This window comes from Cryptomeria japonica, chromosome 4, assembly GCF_030272615.1.
Source record: "Cryptomeria japonica chromosome 4, Sugi_1.0, whole genome shotgun sequence".
NCBI lineage: Eukaryota > Viridiplantae > Streptophyta > Pinopsida > Cupressales > Cupressaceae > Cryptomeria > Cryptomeria japonica.
The window spans coordinates 4,382,841-4,402,025 of NC_081408.1; the positions used below are offsets into that span (position 1 = coordinate 4,382,841).

Genomic DNA, 19,185 nt, shown 5'->3' on the forward strand with positions numbered 1-19,185 from the left:
ATAAGGTCAATCTTGTAGTTTTGGACTTGAGTCTTTCATTTCTTAAAACAAAATGATTCAAAATTGGGCAACTATCACCCTTTATTTTTCTATCTTGATTCAATTAAATATAAAATTTATAAATGAAAGACACTGATACTCAAGGGTTTCCAACAATATGGATGTCATACCTGCTCTCCATTTTGAGTTGTTTCTTGGCACAACAATTAACCGTGAGATGTTATTGCACTTATTACTAGTTACAAGCTACATGTGTCATGCCGGGCTTGTCAGTAAACACCATATGTTTCCCCTTCTTCCTAAGGTACACACTTCTTCATTCCTTGTAAACAATAAACAAGTCTTTTGTTCACCATATATAACATCATATAGAGTGGCAATCCAAAGAGGTTCCAGGCATTGGGATTTAAACGACGAGATCCATACTTAGCTGTCAAGCAAAAATTAAAAACTAGTAGCCTCTATGTATAGAAATTATGTGGCCTAGTTCTTGTTTCATACACTTTGTGAAACATCAATTTCTGGTTTGTTAAAGGATTCAAGATTATTTTGGAACAATAAATTAATAATGTAGTTAATGGTACTTTTGGTTTGATACCTCCTATTAAGATCAATCTATTTCCTCACATTTGTGCTATCATGCCCTGGACTGCACAAGCTTGATCCCTTAAAGCACTATAGTCAGCCTACTCAACACGTTGGTTAGATGTTTCATGCAGGGAAGGATTCAACGATGCTATCAGTTGAAATTGTTTCATTTGGGACGCCAATGCAATTCAAGTTGTTATTTTATTTGAGTTATTCTTCTATATTTTTTTGGTGATGTGTATGATGGTACTTTTGTTGCTATAGTAACACACTTTTCATGTATGAATAAATTTTTATTAATATGATAAGATTTAGCAATTTGGGTGGAAGTTTGACCAAATCGGGTGCTTAGTTTTAGTGTGTAGTTTTGTGGGTATTTATGAAATCTTGTAAATCTGATTTAAAAAGGTTTTGATGTTTTATTTTCATTTTATAATGCATAGGGTCAAATTCATATGTGGATGATAAATTTACAATTACATATTTGATCCAAACCTATAGACATGATATTTGACAGAACACATCTATCCAATACAAAATTTGAGACTATTTACCGACAAAAAGATTACAATTTCAAAAAATTCTCAATCTAATTCCAATATCAAATCGCAATTGTCCTTCATCAAAATTGACACTAAAAGATCTTATTATAATTACTATCATTAATTAATTAATCAAAACAAAACTTACAGCAGTCTAATTACATTTAGCAAAATCACCCTTTCTAGATACTATCCAGAAGGACAAGACAATGAAAAATACATGAGGCTTATCCATATGCATGCCCCACAATAAATGAACACGTAAAGGGGTGATTCATCAGAAAGTCGTCAAATCTGGAGTTTTCTTTCGCCACCCAATGACCCACCTTAATATAAAATTGCACTCTCTTAATATGGACACCCGTGAAGATAAAAACTTTATCTAGATATTTAAAATATCTATGCCACCGACAGCATATTAACGTGGCAATTGAACATGACGAAGCAGCGTCGAAACAACGTCCACACTCTGGTGAAACCCTATAAATATGCATACCCACATACCCATTTCAATCAAACACTTCCACCTGCAAACTTGTGAAGCTCGTTTTGATTCATATTGTTGAATTTGTGAAGTTTATAGTAATGGCGGATTCAAATGCACCAGAGCAGCAGGATCGTGGGCTGTTTGGGAAAAACAAAGACGAAAAGACGGCGCAGCAGCAGCAGCAGCAGCAAGGTGAGTGTGGGATTGGAGAGAAGAAAGGAGGAGGTTTGGTAGACAAGATAAAAGAGAATCTTCCTGGGCAGAAGAAAGAAGGGCAAGTGATCCATGAAGACAAACAAGAGAAGCAAGGAGGAGGGATGATGGACAAGATTAAGGAAAAGTTTCCTGGACAAAAGAAAGAAGGCCTGTAGAAGCAGGCTTGATTACTATTCTATGTTTTATATGTTATAGAAGAAAAAGACCAGCAATAGCTTCTTTTTTATGTTTTATATAGCATATGTTATGTTCAGATGTATCTGAACATAACATACTGTCTTTATGTATACATGATATTACTTAATAATGGGACGCTTATGTTCTTGTAATGGCGGAGAAATCAAGTAGTCCATGCTTTTGCAGATGTGGCTGTGGATATTTGTTCTATCCATTGTGATTTCTTAAATGAAAAAAAGGTTTCCTTTGAAGAATTACGTTGTTTCAATTGGTGCTGAAACTCTCTGCACTGTATCTGATCATGGCTTTGGTGGTTGGAATGCTGAAACTTGGCGTCTTGCTCTGAAAGTCTTGGGTTGTATACGATTAGATTAATTATAGCTAGCTCTAGTTGGTAAGACTTTTAATTTACAAGAAGAAATGCATTAGGGAGGAAATATGTGCAAATTATAATCAAATTATAATTAAAATAAATAAACTGTAATTTTTTTTCTAATATTATGAAATTATTAAAAAAATATTTATTAAAACTCAAATTATATTATAGAAAATTATTCTCTCTACATTTGTGAAATGTAATATCGAAATGAGAAGATGAGAATAGCTTTAGAATAGCTTCTTTGTGGTTTTTCCTCTAACAAGGTTTTCCACATCAAATCTAGTGTTTCATTGTGTATGGTGTGGTCTGGTTATCATGCTCATATTTTTTAGTGGATTATGTGTTCAAGTTAAGTTGTTGCAGATCTGATTTAAGAAATAGATTTAATATTTTATACAACTGATTCACCACCCCTTCTTAGTGTTTTTTTGTGTTAGAATATTAAACAATTGGCATCAAAGCTTTGATATCAGAGATTTGCTTCTTTGTGGTTTTTCCCCTAACAAGGTTTTTCACATAAAATAGATTTAATATTTTATACAACTGATTCACCACCCCTTCTTAGTGTTTTTTTGTGTTAGAATATTAAACAATTGGCATCAAAGCTTTGGTATCAGAGATTTGCTTCTTTGTGGTTTTTCCCCTAACAAGGTTTTTCACATTAAATCTAGTGTTTCATTGTGTATGGTGTGGACTGGTTTTCATTCTCATATGTTATTTGGATTATGTGTTCAAGTTAAGTTGTTGCTGATCTGATTTAAGAAATAGATTTAATATTTTATATAATTGATTCACGCCCACCCCACCCCCCCTCTCCCCATTCCCCCTCTGTTAGTATTTTTTGCATTAGAATATTGAACAATTGGGATCAGAGCTTTGGTTCATTGGAAAAGAGCTTGATTGCTCGAGGAGATCCTAATAGCGCACAAATTGACAATCCATATGTTTGATGGATCTGACTATGCTTTCTGTGAAGATGCAAGGCTACATAATTTATGTTGCCTATGAAGTATGGAAGTTTGTTACATAGGAGTACACTAAACTGCAAACTGCGCTGAATAATCCAAATGAGATCAAAGAATTTGAAGAAAATGAAAAGGAAAGGTTTGTTGTCTTTAGTGCTATTTCTAAGATTGAATTAACAAAAGTTGTATCTTTAGAATCAACTTATGAAGTTTGGGATAAATTAGAAAAGACTTATGAAGGAGACATCTGATACTATTAAAAAATCTAAGTTGCAAAATGCTAAAACTAAATATGAATGCATGCAGATGGATGAAGAAAACAATATAACTAGATACTTGCAGAAGATAGATGATGTTATAAATGAGATTAGAGGTCTTGGAGGTAACTTATCGAAAGATGAAGTTATGAAAAAGGTACTTTGAACTCTTACTAAACTCTATAGCTCTTAAGGTTTTAGAAATAAAAGAGTCACAAAATCAGATTAAATACACTAGAGAATACTTGTATGCTTATTTACTTGTTTTTGAGATGAAAGAATTTGGTACTACTAGTGCAAGAACATAGATGACATTCAAAGCTACCAAAATCATGGAAAGATGAGGAATCTGATGTATAGAACTGTGATGAGATTAATTCAAACTTTGTGAGAAGGATGAAGAAAGAAACCAAAAAATTCAAGGTAAATTGCACTTTAAATGTTTCAGCTGTGGAAAGATAGGTCATTATACTTCTACATGTACTGATCGAATTACTAATCAAAGGAACAAAGAATTAAAAGGAAAATTCAATAAGAAGGCTTATCATGTTAAAGAAGATGTGAATATTTATGATGATAAATATGATTATGAAGAAGGCAGTGAATGTTTACTCTTGGCTATAAAGAAAGAATCTTGTTCTACAAACCTTGGTAAAATTGTGAAAGAAAACGTTCTGGATGATGCTGCTAAAATAGAAGGTACTATTGTATCTTTTTTTCACGCTAGAAGAGATAAAGATTAATGGATTATTGATAGTGAATGTTCAAGTCATATGATTGGTGACAAGAGTAAGTTTGTAAAACATGAAATTTTTTATGGAGGATTTGTTTGATTTGGAGATTATTAGATAGCTAAGATAGTTGGAATTGGTTCAATCAGCTTTGATAACATGCATAATACTAACAATGTTTTGTATGTTAGAGGCTTGAGTCATAACCTTTTGAGTGTTCCAGTCAAATGTGCGTAAATGGATATAATCTTGTTTTTCAAGATGATGGGTGTGAGATAAGGAAAAGGTCTGAAACTATGATTGCAATAGGAAAGAGGACAGATGGAAATGTATATCAGTTGAAGACTGCTAGCAGATATTGCCTAATGGCCTAGATTACTAAGATTTGGCTATGGTATCAGAGGATGTATCATATTAATTTTGATAATATAGTGATGATTAGTTAAATTCAAGCTATAAGAAATTTGTCGAAGATCAGAAAACCTAGTAATGTTATTTGCAAAGAATGTCAAGTTGGAAAGCAAACAAGGAGAATTTTCAAAGTTAAGGAACAATCTTCTAGTGAACTGTTGGAGTTAGTGCAAACTAATCTTTGTGGTCCACCAAAACTAGAATTCAACAAGGTGATAGGTATTTCATTATTTTAATTGATAATTACTCTAGAATGACTTGGGTTACTTTCTTAAGAGAAAAATTTGAAGCACTAGAAAAGTTTAGGAAATTTAAGGTCATGGTTTAAAATGAGATAGATAGAAGAATCAAACGCTTGAGGTCCGATAGACGTGGAGAGTTTAGTTCTGATGAATTGAATACTTTTTGTGAGAATCACGGGATAAGAAATCATTTGTCTCCTCCTAGGACACCACAACAAAATGGTGTAGTTGAAAGGATGAATAGAACAATTCAAGAGGTTGCTAGAATAATGATGAATGAATTAAGTCTACCAAAAATCTACTAGAAAGAAGCAATACACACTGCAGTGTACACTCTTAACAATGTTCAAATTGGAAGAAATCATGGGAAGACATATTATGAACTTTGGCATGGAAGGACTCCGTCTGTGAAATATTTTACAGTATTTGGAAGAAAATGTTATGTCAAGAGAGATGAAGAAAATTTAGGAAAGTTTGACACAAGAGATGATGAAGGTATTTTTCTTGGCCACACTACTAAAAGTAAAGCTTACAGATGTTATTTAACAAATTATTGAGAAGAATTTTTGAAAGAACAAATGTGAAATTTCACAAAGATACTTTAAAGAATACAATTGTAGAGATGGGAAATGAATATGATGAGTCTACCAGAAAACTAGAAGAAGAGAAAGATGAAGAAATATAATTATAGGATGACAAGGAAGATGCTACAAAAATTGCTCCTAAGACTTTGAAATATGTGTAGAATAATCATTCAAAGAAATAGATTATTGGGGATAAGAACAAAGGTGTTATCACAAGAAGTAAAACTATTGAATAACATGTGAATTTATGCTTGATTTTAGAGATTGAACAAAAAATAGTAAAGGATGTTTGTGGTGATCAACATTGGATGAAAGCTATGGAAAAATAATTGGAATAGATTGAGAAGAATGAGACTTTGGAACTTGTCCCAAGACCAGTTGACAAGAATGCAATAGGAACTAAATGGTTATTCAGAACAAACTAGATGCATGAGGGTTTCACTTAGTGAACCTGGGTTATATCAAGTGTACTGTTCATGGGATACTAAAGAAACCCCCTATTTTCAAAAAATATTTCCCTAAACTCCTTTTTTGTCACACCCTCCCAATACACAACCTAAATTTAAAAACGACTATTTTCACCAGATATTGCATTTTTTCATAGCCTAAATTTAAACCCCTGTATTTTCACTAGATGGGCAATATATTGAGCTCCTTTTTTGGGATATTAAACCTCCCAATATGAATGCACATGATATAATATTGCCTAGATAATGAAGCAAGATAGTCACATAGTGAGAAACAAGGCAAGATTTGTATGTAAAGGCTATTCACAAGTAAAAGGAATAACTTTTAAAGAAGCTTATGCTCCTATAGAAAGAATGGAAGATATCGGAATATTTTTGGCTTTTGTGGCACACACAGATTTTAAGGTCTATCGGATGGATGTGAAGTCTGCATTTGTGAATAGAGAACTGAAAAAGGAAGTATATATAGAACAACCGAAAGGTTTCAATCTACTAGACACTCTGGATATGGTCTATAAATTGAAGAAGGCATTGTATGGACTCAAACAAGCTCCAAGAGCTTGGTATGCATGGATTGATAGGTATTTGCCAAATCAAGGATTTCAAAAAGGTATTATTGATAGTAATCTCTATTTTAAGGTTGTAGAAAATGACATCTTGATTGTAGTTGTTTATGTGGAAGATATAATCTCTGGAGGAAATGATGGTATGTGCAATAAATTTTTTGATGAGATTTAAGAAGAGTTTGAAATGTTTATGACTAGGGAGATGAATTTATGTTTTGGTTTACAAGTTAGTTAGAAGGATGATGTTATATTTATTTCACAACCTAAGTATGTTAAAGAAAAGTTGAAGAAGTTTGGAATTGAAAATGCTAAACCTGTATATACTCCTATGGCTACTGGTTGTAAGTTTAGCAAAGATGTTGAATCACCGAAGATTGATCAGAGCTATACAAATCAATGATTGGAGGGTTGTTGTATCTAGTTTCTACTAGACTAGATATCATGCATATTGTTTGTCTTGTGGTTATATTTCAGTAAGATCCTAGAGAGACACATGTTGTTGCCATGAAAAGAATTTTTAGATACTTAAAAGGAATAGAAGACTATGGTCTATGGTATCCTAAAAGATCTAATTCACTCTTGCCTAAATTGATGTAGATTGGGCTAGTTGTGTGGATGACATGGAAATTACAAGTGGAGGTGCATTTTTCCTTGGACCCCAGTTAGTTGCTTGGTCAAGTAAGAAATGGAATTCAATATCTTTGTCTATTACTAAAGCTAAATATATTATTGTTGCTACTTGTTGTACTCAAGTATTATAGATGAAACAATCTTTGAAGGACACTGGAATACTGTTTGTTGAACCTATTTATATCTTTTCTGACAATACCAATGCAATAAACATTTTTAAAAATCCAATATTGCATTCAAGAAAAAAACACATTTTAATTTGGTACCACTTCTTGATGGAGAATTTTTTTAAGAACAAAGTAAAGCTTGATTATGTGCCTACAAAGGAAAAAATTGCTGATAGATTTACTAAAGAACTTGCTAAATATTATTATGAATATTTTTGGGAGAAATTAGGGGTTATTTCCCATCCTTTTCTGAATTAAATACATACAGAGATGCATTAGTCTAGTGAACTTCTAGAATACTATTTTTTGAGACTAATGATTTGGTGCTACCTCTTACGGGGAGCTAGGTGTAGTTGTAAGTCTCTAAAGAGTTGAACAAAATGAGCTAACAGTTTTTATATCCAAGCCCTTGTCCTTAATGGAAAAGGGGGAGAGAATGAGAAGATGAGATGTTTGGCAAAGGGGGAGAGATAGTATATTTGAAGAACTTAGGTATGAGAGTTATTGTTGCTATCATTGATACATTGACATCAATGAAAAAGGGGGAGATTGTTACAAGGTTGATTAGTGTTGGTGTAAATAATTATTCATCGTGGATATTATTACACCTTACTTAAGTTTACTTAGGAAATGCATTTCATAGTAGTTTGGGTATGACACACTTGGGTGTTTGTGCCACATTGGGATAGTGTGTAGAGGAGAATTTCCACCTTTTATGGTGTTGATCTTGTTACTACTCTATCATATCCACTTATTGTGGAGTGATAATTCCACCTTCGGTGGGTGATCCACCTCATGTGAAATATTTTATTATTTCTCCTACCTACCACACCTATTTCCTACCTACCCTTGTTTCTTATTGAGCCACATGTCATGTTTGTGTGCTCACATATCCATATAGCCTTGCGTATATATGCAGGCTAATATTCATTGTACGAAGAACTATTGATCTATTGATGAGAATACAATTTATTCTTGTCCTATATTTTGTCTCTCTCTTTTGTACTTTTCATTGAACTCTTGATCTTGGCAAAATCTCACATGGTATCAGAGCCATTAGAGCGTCATTGATTCATCCTTGAGAGGCATTATTGTGATGTAATGAGTTAGATCTGAGGAGAAACATCTTTTGGAGGCATCCTAGACCAGATCCGACCTTGCCATTGCATCCGGGTGGCCGTTTCCATGAATTTTGACTATAAATTCGCCTATATTGGGTGAAAGTCAAATTTCGGGCTTGGAGAAAATTTTTGCCCAATTTGGGCGGTATGGTACTAATTTTTGAAATTTAAAAAAAATAAGAAATTTTTTTATTGAAAAGTTTAAAGAACAAAAAAAATCATTTTTTATGGGGGCTCCCCTTCCTCTGACCTTTGTATTGCAGACTTTCATTTTTGCAGGGCCGACCATCGACTCGACTGCTGCCGGCAATCGACCTCGCCATACCTTCTTGTCCGTCCGTGCTGTGGCCACCGACCGATGAACCTCCCCTTCCTCTTGACACCGACTGTTGCCTCTCATTAGCCACACTGCGCCGACATTCGTCTCCCGCAGGTAGCCCTTGCCGCTGCTCTGACTGATCCTAGGTCGGTGACCCTGCCTGCCGACCCCCTTTCCACTGGCCCGCTGCCACGTGAGCATTCAACCACGCCATCTGTAGCCCTTGCCACACGGCTCTACAACACCACACATCCACCAGTTAGTGCCACACAAGCTTCCACATTAGATGCCACGTTGCACATCCGTACGCCACGTAAGTGCCAGTTGGCACTCATTCAGTGACATGTCAACACCCAAATCAGCTATTTCAACCAACCAAATCACACCACGTGTCAGTTCGTACTGTACAGATGCCCAGTTGCCGCCCATTTAGTGACATGTCAGCACTCACATCAGCTATTTCGACCAACCAGATTGCGCCACGTGTTAGTTCGTACCGTACTGACGTCCAATCAACAGGGAGGCAAATTTTTCGTGACGGATAGACGGACGTCAAATTTAACCTCTTGTTTTGATGATGTCACCATTTTTTGAAAATTTGGCAAGCCCCCTCTGTTGAGCTTTTTGATTTTGCAGTTCAACTTCAAATGGCCATATCTTGCTCATTTTTGCTCCTTTTTGGGTGAAAGTTTTTTTGAAATGGGCTAGAATTTCATTTACTTTCTTTTGGTGGCATTATTTTCTACTTTTGATGAACAAATGTTTCACAAATATTAGTTTTTGGTGACTGTACATGTCCAATCCTCGTTTCTTCAACTTTCGGGACTCCGTTTGGGCTCATACGAACTCCTTTTTAGGTGATGTTTTTTTAAAGTACATAATTTTTTGTCTACTCAAATAACATGCTATCAGTTTGTAGCAATTTTGGGTAGAAATTCTACTTTCAACATATGGTCGATTTTGGCCAATTTGGTACTTGTATTGCATAGATCTATCTTGCTGGTCTTTTGCATTGTAGTTCTCAGCCTTTTGGGGCAGTTGTAAAACAAAATCAGAAGTCCACCTTGCCATTCTTTGCAAGTGGCCTATTGTACATGCACTACATATAAAGTGCCAAAATCATCATTTTTCTTTGGTGGGGGGTACTTTGATTTAGTGAATTTTGGGGGGTGTTTTTTCTGATTTTGTGCTCTTGTGTTTTTTCCATTTTGCTTCTATGAGTTCTCCTAAGTTTGCTCTCTTAACTCCTCATAATTATGCTACTTGAAAAATTGATGCATGGAGTAAACTTATGGAAAAAGGACTAACTCATTACATTGATGAAACTATTGTTTCTCCCGCTGATCCTAAGGCTGATCCTATTGGTCACTTGGATTAGCTCACTAAAAATATCATGGCAATTGGTACCTTAAGAAAGTCTGTATCAAAGGATCTCATTTTTCATATTTAGAAATGTACTCTAATCAAGGATGCTTGGCAAAAGTTTCAAGACTTGTATGGTCAAGTTGATGAGATTAGGGGATATCAGATTGATAGTGACCTCACAATGTTAGATCCCAATAAATTTTATACTATACAAGATTATGTCACTAAGGCAAAAGAGTTGAGGGCACAACTCAAAGATTGCGGCATTGATAAAAAGGATACTTAATTGATCTTCAATTTGATGGGCAAGCTTCCACAAGAATATGTAGCATTTGTTTCTAGTTTCCAAACCCATAGGATGACAATGGGTTCAAGCTACACAATGCCTACATTTGATGCTTTCGCTGAAATGTTGATGATGGAACAAACTAAGTTGATAAGCATGGTCATTCTTAAGGTTTCTAAGTCTCAAGCATTAGTGGCAAATCAAGGGAACAAGGAAATCAAGGAAAGGACAACTCAAACAAAAAGAAATGGCAATCAAAGCCTAAGGTCAAAGCATCACCTTCTCCACAACAAGGAGATTCATCCTCTTCCAAGAGGGACAATTTACCAAAGAGGGAGAGACCTACTTGTGCGTATTGTAAAAAGTTTGGTCATGAGGAGTGTCGTTGCCATTCTAAGAAGATTGATGAGCTGACACACATCCTCAAAAAGCACAACATTGATTTTCCTAAAGTCTACAAGAAGGATGATTCATCAACTTCCACTTCCTCACAATCAAAAGGGAAAGGACAAGCTTTCATGGCTTCTACAAGTGGGAAGACTCACTCTTTTTGGAAAAGAAAATGAAAAGCTTTTTGTGCTACTACAAGTCGTAATTCGGGGGCTTCTCATCATATGGCATCTTCATAGTCTATGTTCTCTTCATTTGAGCCTTGCACCATGTCACAGATTTTGGTGGGCAATCATACATACATGGATGTGATTGGGAAAGCATTTTTTCCATTGGGGATAACTCCTTCAATGATGTGTTGTGTGTACCCCATTTGACAAACAATATCCTTTCCATCTATCAAATCACATGTGGCGCAACTAGGAGAATTGTGGAGTTCACACCTGAGTCAATTTTCTTTAGAGACTTGGAGACTAGAGCTATCATTGCGACTGGGGTGGTTGATCATGCATCTCAGTTATACTCCTTTTCAGATTTTATTGATGAGGATAATTTCACATATGAATATTCTACACATGATGATCACACTTTTTCTGATCTGATTCAGATTTTGAGGAGAACTTTGGGTACTTGAACTTGGGGATTCTCACCCCGTTCTTGAGCCTCGCATTTCATCTCCTCCTATTGATATCACATTACCTATTGCACCTGATGATGCGGATAGTGCGACAATTTTTCCTTCATGTGATTCAGTGCAACAAAATATTTCATGTCTTCTAGCTTCAATTTCATGTGATGAGTACTTGACAGACATTGTAGGTTTGTTTGTGGAGTCCTACATTGTAGATTTGGGAGACATCATTATTGATATTCATCTTCTCTTTGATGAAGATGATCCTTCTTTGATTGTTGCAAGGGAACACTCTGACCCTCTTATTCATTCTCTACATGATCATTCTTTTGAGGTTGACATGACTGTGGATACTTATGTACAATAGTTGGAGGAGGTCTCTTTATCCTTTGAGGAGACATGTGAGTCTTTGGACATTGTTCTACATTCTTCTCCACTAGATCTTGGAGTACCTTTTTCAGCAGCGTGGACCAGTTTACCACCTTTGGAGGGGGTATCTTTCAGCTTCGACATGGGGACACTTGAGTAGTTTTCAGAGACGTCATTCATCATGAGTTTTTTTCATACATCTTCCCTTCATGATTGGGGAGACTTCATGGATACAACTTTGGTTTTGTTTCTTCCTAAGGGGATGAATGTTGTTCGACATTCGTGGAGCAGTTTCTTCATACATCATCGAGCTTATATCATTGGTGCAGATTCTACATTGAGGGGGGTCTTCCTAGCTTCTGGGTATGTGCAAGATCATGGGGGGCCAAAAAGTGGCAATGGAAAACAAAATGCATTTTCAACCTTCCCAAACACACCAAAATCCACTTTGACTTTTTGTTTGGGTCGAGTGAAATTTGAATTTGGTTTGGTAATACAAAACCAAATCGGATATCCGATATAATCGGATATCCAATATTATCGGATATTGTGATGTCACCATTGTGATATCATACTTTTCAAATCGGATATCCGATATTATCAGATATTGTGATGTCACCATTGTGATATCATACTTTTCAAATCAGATATCCGATATTATTGGATATTTTGATGTCACCATTGTGATATCATACTTTTCAAATCGGATATCCGATTGATTTTCTCAACATAAAAAATATAGTTTAGTAAAATGGGCATAACTTTTGCATATCTTATCAAAATTTTGATTTTTTATAGGTGTTGGAAAGGTAATTCATAGAAATATCAAATAGATGAGATATTTTGATGATATTATAGACCAAAAATTAAATATAATAATTTGAAGTTAGTCCTTCAATTTTAAAACTTTAAATACTCACAAATTTTGCATACAAAGTCTCATTTTTTTTTTCCTATCACCTCCTTTATCTATCACTTGTCTATCTATAATTATATAATATATTTTATATGTCTCTTTCTTCTCTACTTATGTCATTTATTTTCTCATTCCATGTAGATAAATAAATTCCCAAGTTACATGCATCTCTGCACATATCTCCATCTTTCTATTCATATCTCTGCCTCTCCCACTCCATCATTGTCACTCCTTATTTCTATATTTCTCTCTAATAATCTCTCTTCTCTCTATTTATCTCCCTCCTTTACCTTATCCTACCTATACTTATCTATTACTTGTCTCTATCACCTCCTTTCTCTCCCTATCTTGTCCCCTCTCTCTCTATATCCCTATAGATATATCTTCATGTATATTTATATCTCATTATCTCTAAATCTCACTTATTCACTCCATCTCTCCCTCCATATGTCTTACTCTCTCTATCACGTTCTATCCATATCTATCTCTATCTCCATCTTCACATCTTCATCTCTTTCCCTATCAATCTCTCTTTTTATATGTTCCTCTATCTTTATATATATTCCTCTATACATGATTAATCTACTTCTTTGTCTCTTCCTCTATCGCCCTCTTGGAGTATCTTTCCCTTTCTCTACTTTTATCTCTTTGTTTACTCCATCTTTATATACATTTTTCTCTCTCCCCACATCCTTCTCTATAGTGCCTTTATATATCTCTATATCTTCCTCTTTTTCTCTCTCTCTCTCTCTCCCTCTCTATCTATCCCTAGCTATAATCTCGATCTCTCTTTCTCACTCTCTTTCACTATCTATATATCTCTATCTATCAATATTTCTCTTCCTTTATATCTCTCTATCTCTTCATTTTTTATCTTTCTCTTTACCCCTCTCTATCTATTTTTCTCCATCTCTTCATATATTTATCTTTGTCTTTACCTCTCTCTTTATCTGTATCTATTCACCTCCCTCTCCCTTTATCTTCATTTTTTATCTCTATCTTTTTCTCTCCTTTTCAATATTGAGATATGTCCACCTCTTTATATCCATCCTTGTCCTTTAGTTTTTATCCCTCTCACTTCATTCTCTTTAATATCTATATCTCTATTTATGTCCTTGTCCTTTAGTTCTTTTCCCTCTCTTTAGTTCTTCATCTCTCTTCACCCTTATATCTCTCCTTATTTGAAAATTAGTATATATGGTCTCCTAAGGGGTTATATCATGTCCTAAGGGGTCATAGAACATCATATGACCCCTTAGGACACAATATGACCCCTAACGACACCATATGGTCTCCTAAGGGGTCATATAGTGTGATAAGGGGTCATAAAACACCATATGACCCCTTAAGACACCATACGACCCATAGCATCATATAGTGTCCCAAGGGGTCATATGGTGTCTTAAGGGGTCAAAGAACGTCATATGACCAATTAGGACACAATACGACCCATGACGACACCTAAGGGGTCATAAGACACCATATGACCCCTTATAACACCATACGATCCCTTACAACACCATATGGTGTCCTAAGGGGTCATATAACACCATATGACCCCTTATAACACAAGAAGACCCATAACGACATGATATGGTGTCCTTAGGGGTCATATGGTGTCAAGAGACACCATATGACCCCTTAGGACACAAGATGACCCCTAACAATACCTAAGGGGTCATATGGTGTCCTAAGGGGTTATATGATGTCCTAGGAACCTTTAGGACATAATATGACCCCTTATCACACCATACAACCCCTAATGACACCATATGGTTTCCTAAGGGGTCGTAAGACACCATATGAACTGTTAGGACACAATATGACCCCTAACAGCACCTAAGGGGTCATAGTGTGTCCTAAGGGGTCATAGGACACCATATGACCCCTAACGACACTATATGGTGTCTTAAGAGGTCATATTGTGTCCTAAGGGTTCATAGGAGACCATATGACCTGTAACAACACAAAATGACACCTAGCAATACCTAAGGGGTCATATGGTGTTCTAATGGCTCATAGGACACCATATGACCCCTTAACATACCATACGACCCCTAATGACACCATATGGTGTCCTAAGGGGTCATAGAACACCATATGACCCCTTAGGACACCATACGATGCATACTGATACTATATTGTGTCCTAAGGGGTCATAGGACACCATATGACCCATAACAACATAATATGGTGTCCTAGAGGGTCATAGAACACCATATGACCCCTTAGAATACCATACGACCCATAACGACACCATCTAGTGTCTTAAGGGGTCATAAGACACAATATTACCCCTTAGGACATAATATGACCCCTAACGATGTCATATAGTGTCCCAATGGGTCATAGGACACCATATGACCTCTTAGGACACCATACAACATCATACCACCCTTTACAACACCATATGGTGTCCTAACGGGTCATATGGTATCCTAAGGGGTCATATAATACCATATGACCCCTTAGAACACAAGAAGACCCATAACGACATGATATGGTGTCCTAAGGGGTCATATGGTGTCCTAAGGGGTTATATGATGTCCTAGGAACCTTTAGGACACAATATGACCCCTTAGCACACCATACAACCCCTAATCACTGTTGGCATTGTGTGAACCGGTATGAGGACATAATGACATTGTATGTTGTCATTGATGTCAATATGTTGCAAGGTGTGAATCGGCATATGTGAGAACCAGTATAACACTGTGAACCGACATTTGTGCCAAAGTGAAGCAGTGTGCTTGTTCAAGGTGAACCGGCATATGGTTATGAGAACTGGCACATGGAAGCATTGTATGACTACCGGTTGGTAGTCTCAACTTTAGGGTTTCCGGTTGAAGTGTTTCAAGCTTGTGTGGCTCAATTGGTGACTTTGTGCGACGAGTTAGCATGACAACAAAGAAAAAGATTGTGTTTCCATGTAAGCCCTGTGTGCGTGAAGGATCGTGCATGAAGAAGATCTTGCCTATCTACCTCACGAATATGAGAAGTCTGTAAAACGGTGATAACATGTGATGGGTTATCAGCCGCCATGAAAACGGTGGAAAACGAATGACAAAGATTAATGCAGTATGCTCAATGGTCAGGATTGAACCGTTTGAATTCCTTAACCTATTAGGTTTAGGGTTTAGGGTTTATGCTATTGACCTAACTATTTTCTATAAGGTCAATGTTGTGACTCTTTCTAGGGTTGTTGGCAAAAATTTGTGTGTGAGTATCCAAGAGAAGGGATACGTGATTCTTGCCAGACCAAAAGGAGAGAAGTGATACCTGCAGAGTGTAAGTGCAGAAGGAAAAGAGGAGCTTAAGTGGATTTGCATTGGCATTGAGTGCTATTACCAGATCATTGTAATACCTGTTGATCTCTAACCACCTCAACAGTTGGAAAATCCCTTAACAGGGTAGCCTTAACCGACTTGCTGTAAATCCTTTAACAAGGTAACTCTAAGCTACTGAGTTCAAAGTCCTTTAGCTATTGAGTTCTTGAAATCCTCTAACAAGGTAACCTTTAACAGGGTTTAACCCTTAATCGGGTATTGTAGCCATTCCTTAATTGGGTGATCTCTAACAGGATCGGTTCCTAGCAGAACCTATTGTAATGTCTCTAACCGGACAAGGCTCTTAACAGAGCGGACTTCCAAAGAGTTCAAAAATAGCTTGTGGGTATTCATCCCCACTGTGGTTTTTCCCAGTTGGGTTTCCATGTGAAAATATGTGTGTCATGTGTGATACTTTTATCTTGTGATGCTTTGCTATTATTTGTCAAGCATATGATGGTTATGTGTTTTATGCCTGTCAATAAAACATGTTGAACTAGCTATTATTATGATCTGATGATAGATCACTTGTTATGCATAAGGGTGAAATGGTAGTGTAGTCTCAAGTTGAGTGAAAGGCTAAGTGAGTAACCAGTTAATGCTTGTCTTAAACATTCTTAGCTTTACCGATTGCACTCTATTTCAAACCGGTATCACTGTCTGCCAGTCCTTTGAAGTGTTTGCTGTCAAACCGGTTTAAGACTATTTTTTGCCTGTACTGCTTCACCCCCCCCTCTCAGTACTGGTTTGGTACTATTTTCTCATCATTGAGTTATTAATTGGTATCAGAGCGTCCCCCAGGTCCTCTTTGTTATAAGCTTAACCGCTTGAGGTAAAGATCCCAGTCAAATGATGAAGAGGGAAGGTCCAAAGTTTAGCAGGGAAAATTTCAGTATTTGGAAAGACAGGATGAAGATATTCATCAGAAGCATGGGTGCTCAACACTGGAGCTATGTTGAGAATGTCTATGTTGCCCCTACCGGTACTCTCACCGATGACCAAAAGAGAGAGATACAAGAAAATGGGCAAGTCATGGAAGCCCTAATTAGTAGTTTATTTGACATTGAGTTTATTGATGTTCAGGACAAGGTGAATCCCAAAGAGGTATGGGATGCTCTTGAAAATATCTATGGCGGTGATGAACATGTAAAATAGGCTAAGGAAGAAATCCTGAGAGGGAAGTTTGAAGATATGCGGATGGTTGAAGGTGAGACCATTCAACAGTATGTAATAAGAATCAAAACCGTTGTTGGAGATATCAAGAGTGCAGGTGGTAAAATAGAAGATTCCACTGTGGTAAGCAAAGTCCTGAGATCCCTATTGCCGGTCTATGAAATAAGGGTTGCTACTATTCAGGAGCTGAGATCAATAGACAAGACTAAGGTATCCTTGGACTCCATCATAGAAAAGTTGACATCCTATGAACTAAATAGTTTTGATGGCAGTGTTCAAAAGACTGAATCAACTTTTAGAGCTTCTGCTATACCATCTAGAGAAGGAAAAGAAGCTAGCACTAGAGGTGAACCAAGACAGAGCAGAGAAATGGATTATGAGGAGATTTTGATGGCATTTGAAGCTCTCCTTGCCAGGAAAATTCCTAAAGGAACCGGCAAATACAAAGGTAAGCTCCCTTTGAAATGCTTCTCTTACAACCAGATAGGACATATTGCTGTAAACTGTCCTAATGGCGACAACAAGGACAAACTAGAAAGGTTCAAGAAATTCAAAGGAGGAAACCAGAGAAATGGTTTTGTGGCAGTTGATGAAGGTGTCATAGATGAAGAGTCAGAGGATGAAGAAAATGAAGATATTGTGTTTGTTGCTGTCAAAGAAGATGTGTCAAACAAGAAGGCTCTTGTCTCCCGGTTTGATAATTCCAATGAGTGGATCATTGACAGTGGCTGCTCTCACCATATGACTGGTGACCAGAGCAAGTTTCTATCCTTGGAGGAGTATGATGGTGGTGTGGTTCGCTTCAGCAATGATGCACCATGCATGGTCAAAGGCAGAGGGTCCATCTCTCTGAATGGAAAGAGTAGTGTTGACAATGTGTATTGGGTTGATGGTCTCAGACACAACCTTTTGAGTGTTTCCCAACTGAATGACAGTGGCCTTACTTTGGAATTCAAGAATGGAGTTTGCATAATCAAAGGAAAAGATGGTGAATTGGTGGCCACCGGCATGTAGACCAAAGGTAACCTATTTCATCTGAATGCAAATATAAGTACATGTCTTATGGCTAAATTTGATGATAGCTGGATATGGCATAGGAGACTCTGCCATGTAAACTTTGATAACATTGTAAAGGCCAGTAAGATCAAGGTAGTTAGAGGGTTGCCGGTGTTAAGCAAACCAGATAATACCTTGTATAGAGAGTGTCAATTGGGGAAAATGTCTTCCTCAATCTTTAAAGGTAAATCTTTCACTGCTGACAACTTGCTTGATCTTGTGCATACTGATTTGTGCGGTCCTATGAAAACTAGAAGTGTGCAGGGTGATAGGTACTTCATGATTCTCACTGATGACTGCTCAAGAAAGATGTGGGTCACATTCTTGAAAGACAAGTCTGAAGCCTTTGTAAAGTTTAAAGCTTTCAGAGCATTAGTGGAGAAGGAAAGCGATTAAAGGATCAAGTGCCTGAGAACTGATCAAGGAGGGGAATTCACTTCTGGTGAATTCAAAAAGTACTGTGAAGAACATCACATCAAGAAGCAATTGTCTGCCCCCCGGACTCCATAGCAGAATGGCCTAGCAGAGAGGAATAACCGGACTGTGGTTGAAGTAGCTAGAACCATGTTGATTCAAGGAAAGGTAGCTCACACCTTTTGGAGAGAAGTAGTGAGCACTGCAGTCTACACAATGAACCAGGTACTCATCAAGAAAGGTAAGGACAAAACTCCTTATGAGTATTGGACCGGTAAGACACCTGTGGTTAGCTACTTTAGAATGTTTGGTAGCAAATGTTACATCAAGAGAAGTGAACACTAGAGAAAATTTGATGCGAAATGTGATGAGGGAATATTCTTAGGATATTCCACCAAGATCAAAGCTCT

At 36.7% G+C, this 19,185-nt stretch overlaps 1 protein-coding gene across 1 annotated transcript; it reads left to right on the forward strand.

The window, feature by feature from the left end:
* Window positions 1–1,629: 1,629 nt before the first annotated feature.
* On the forward strand, window positions 1,630–2,264 carry LOC131050917 (abscisic acid and environmental stress-inducible protein TAS14). The gene has a single exon (XM_057985232.2). It carries the CDS (start codon window positions 1,716–1,718, stop codon window positions 1,986–1,988), a length of 273 nt encoding a protein of 90 aa, XP_057841215.1. The 5' UTR covers window positions 1,630–1,715; the 3' UTR covers window positions 1,989–2,264.
* The last annotated feature ends 16,921 nt before the right edge of the window (window positions 2,265–19,185 follow it).

What these genes read in the sequence shown, in the direction of transcription:
- LOC131050917 (XM_057985232.2), top strand. Translation starts at nt 1,716, where the DNA reads ATGGCGGATTCAAATGCACCAGAGCAGCAGGATCGTGGGCTGTTTGGG.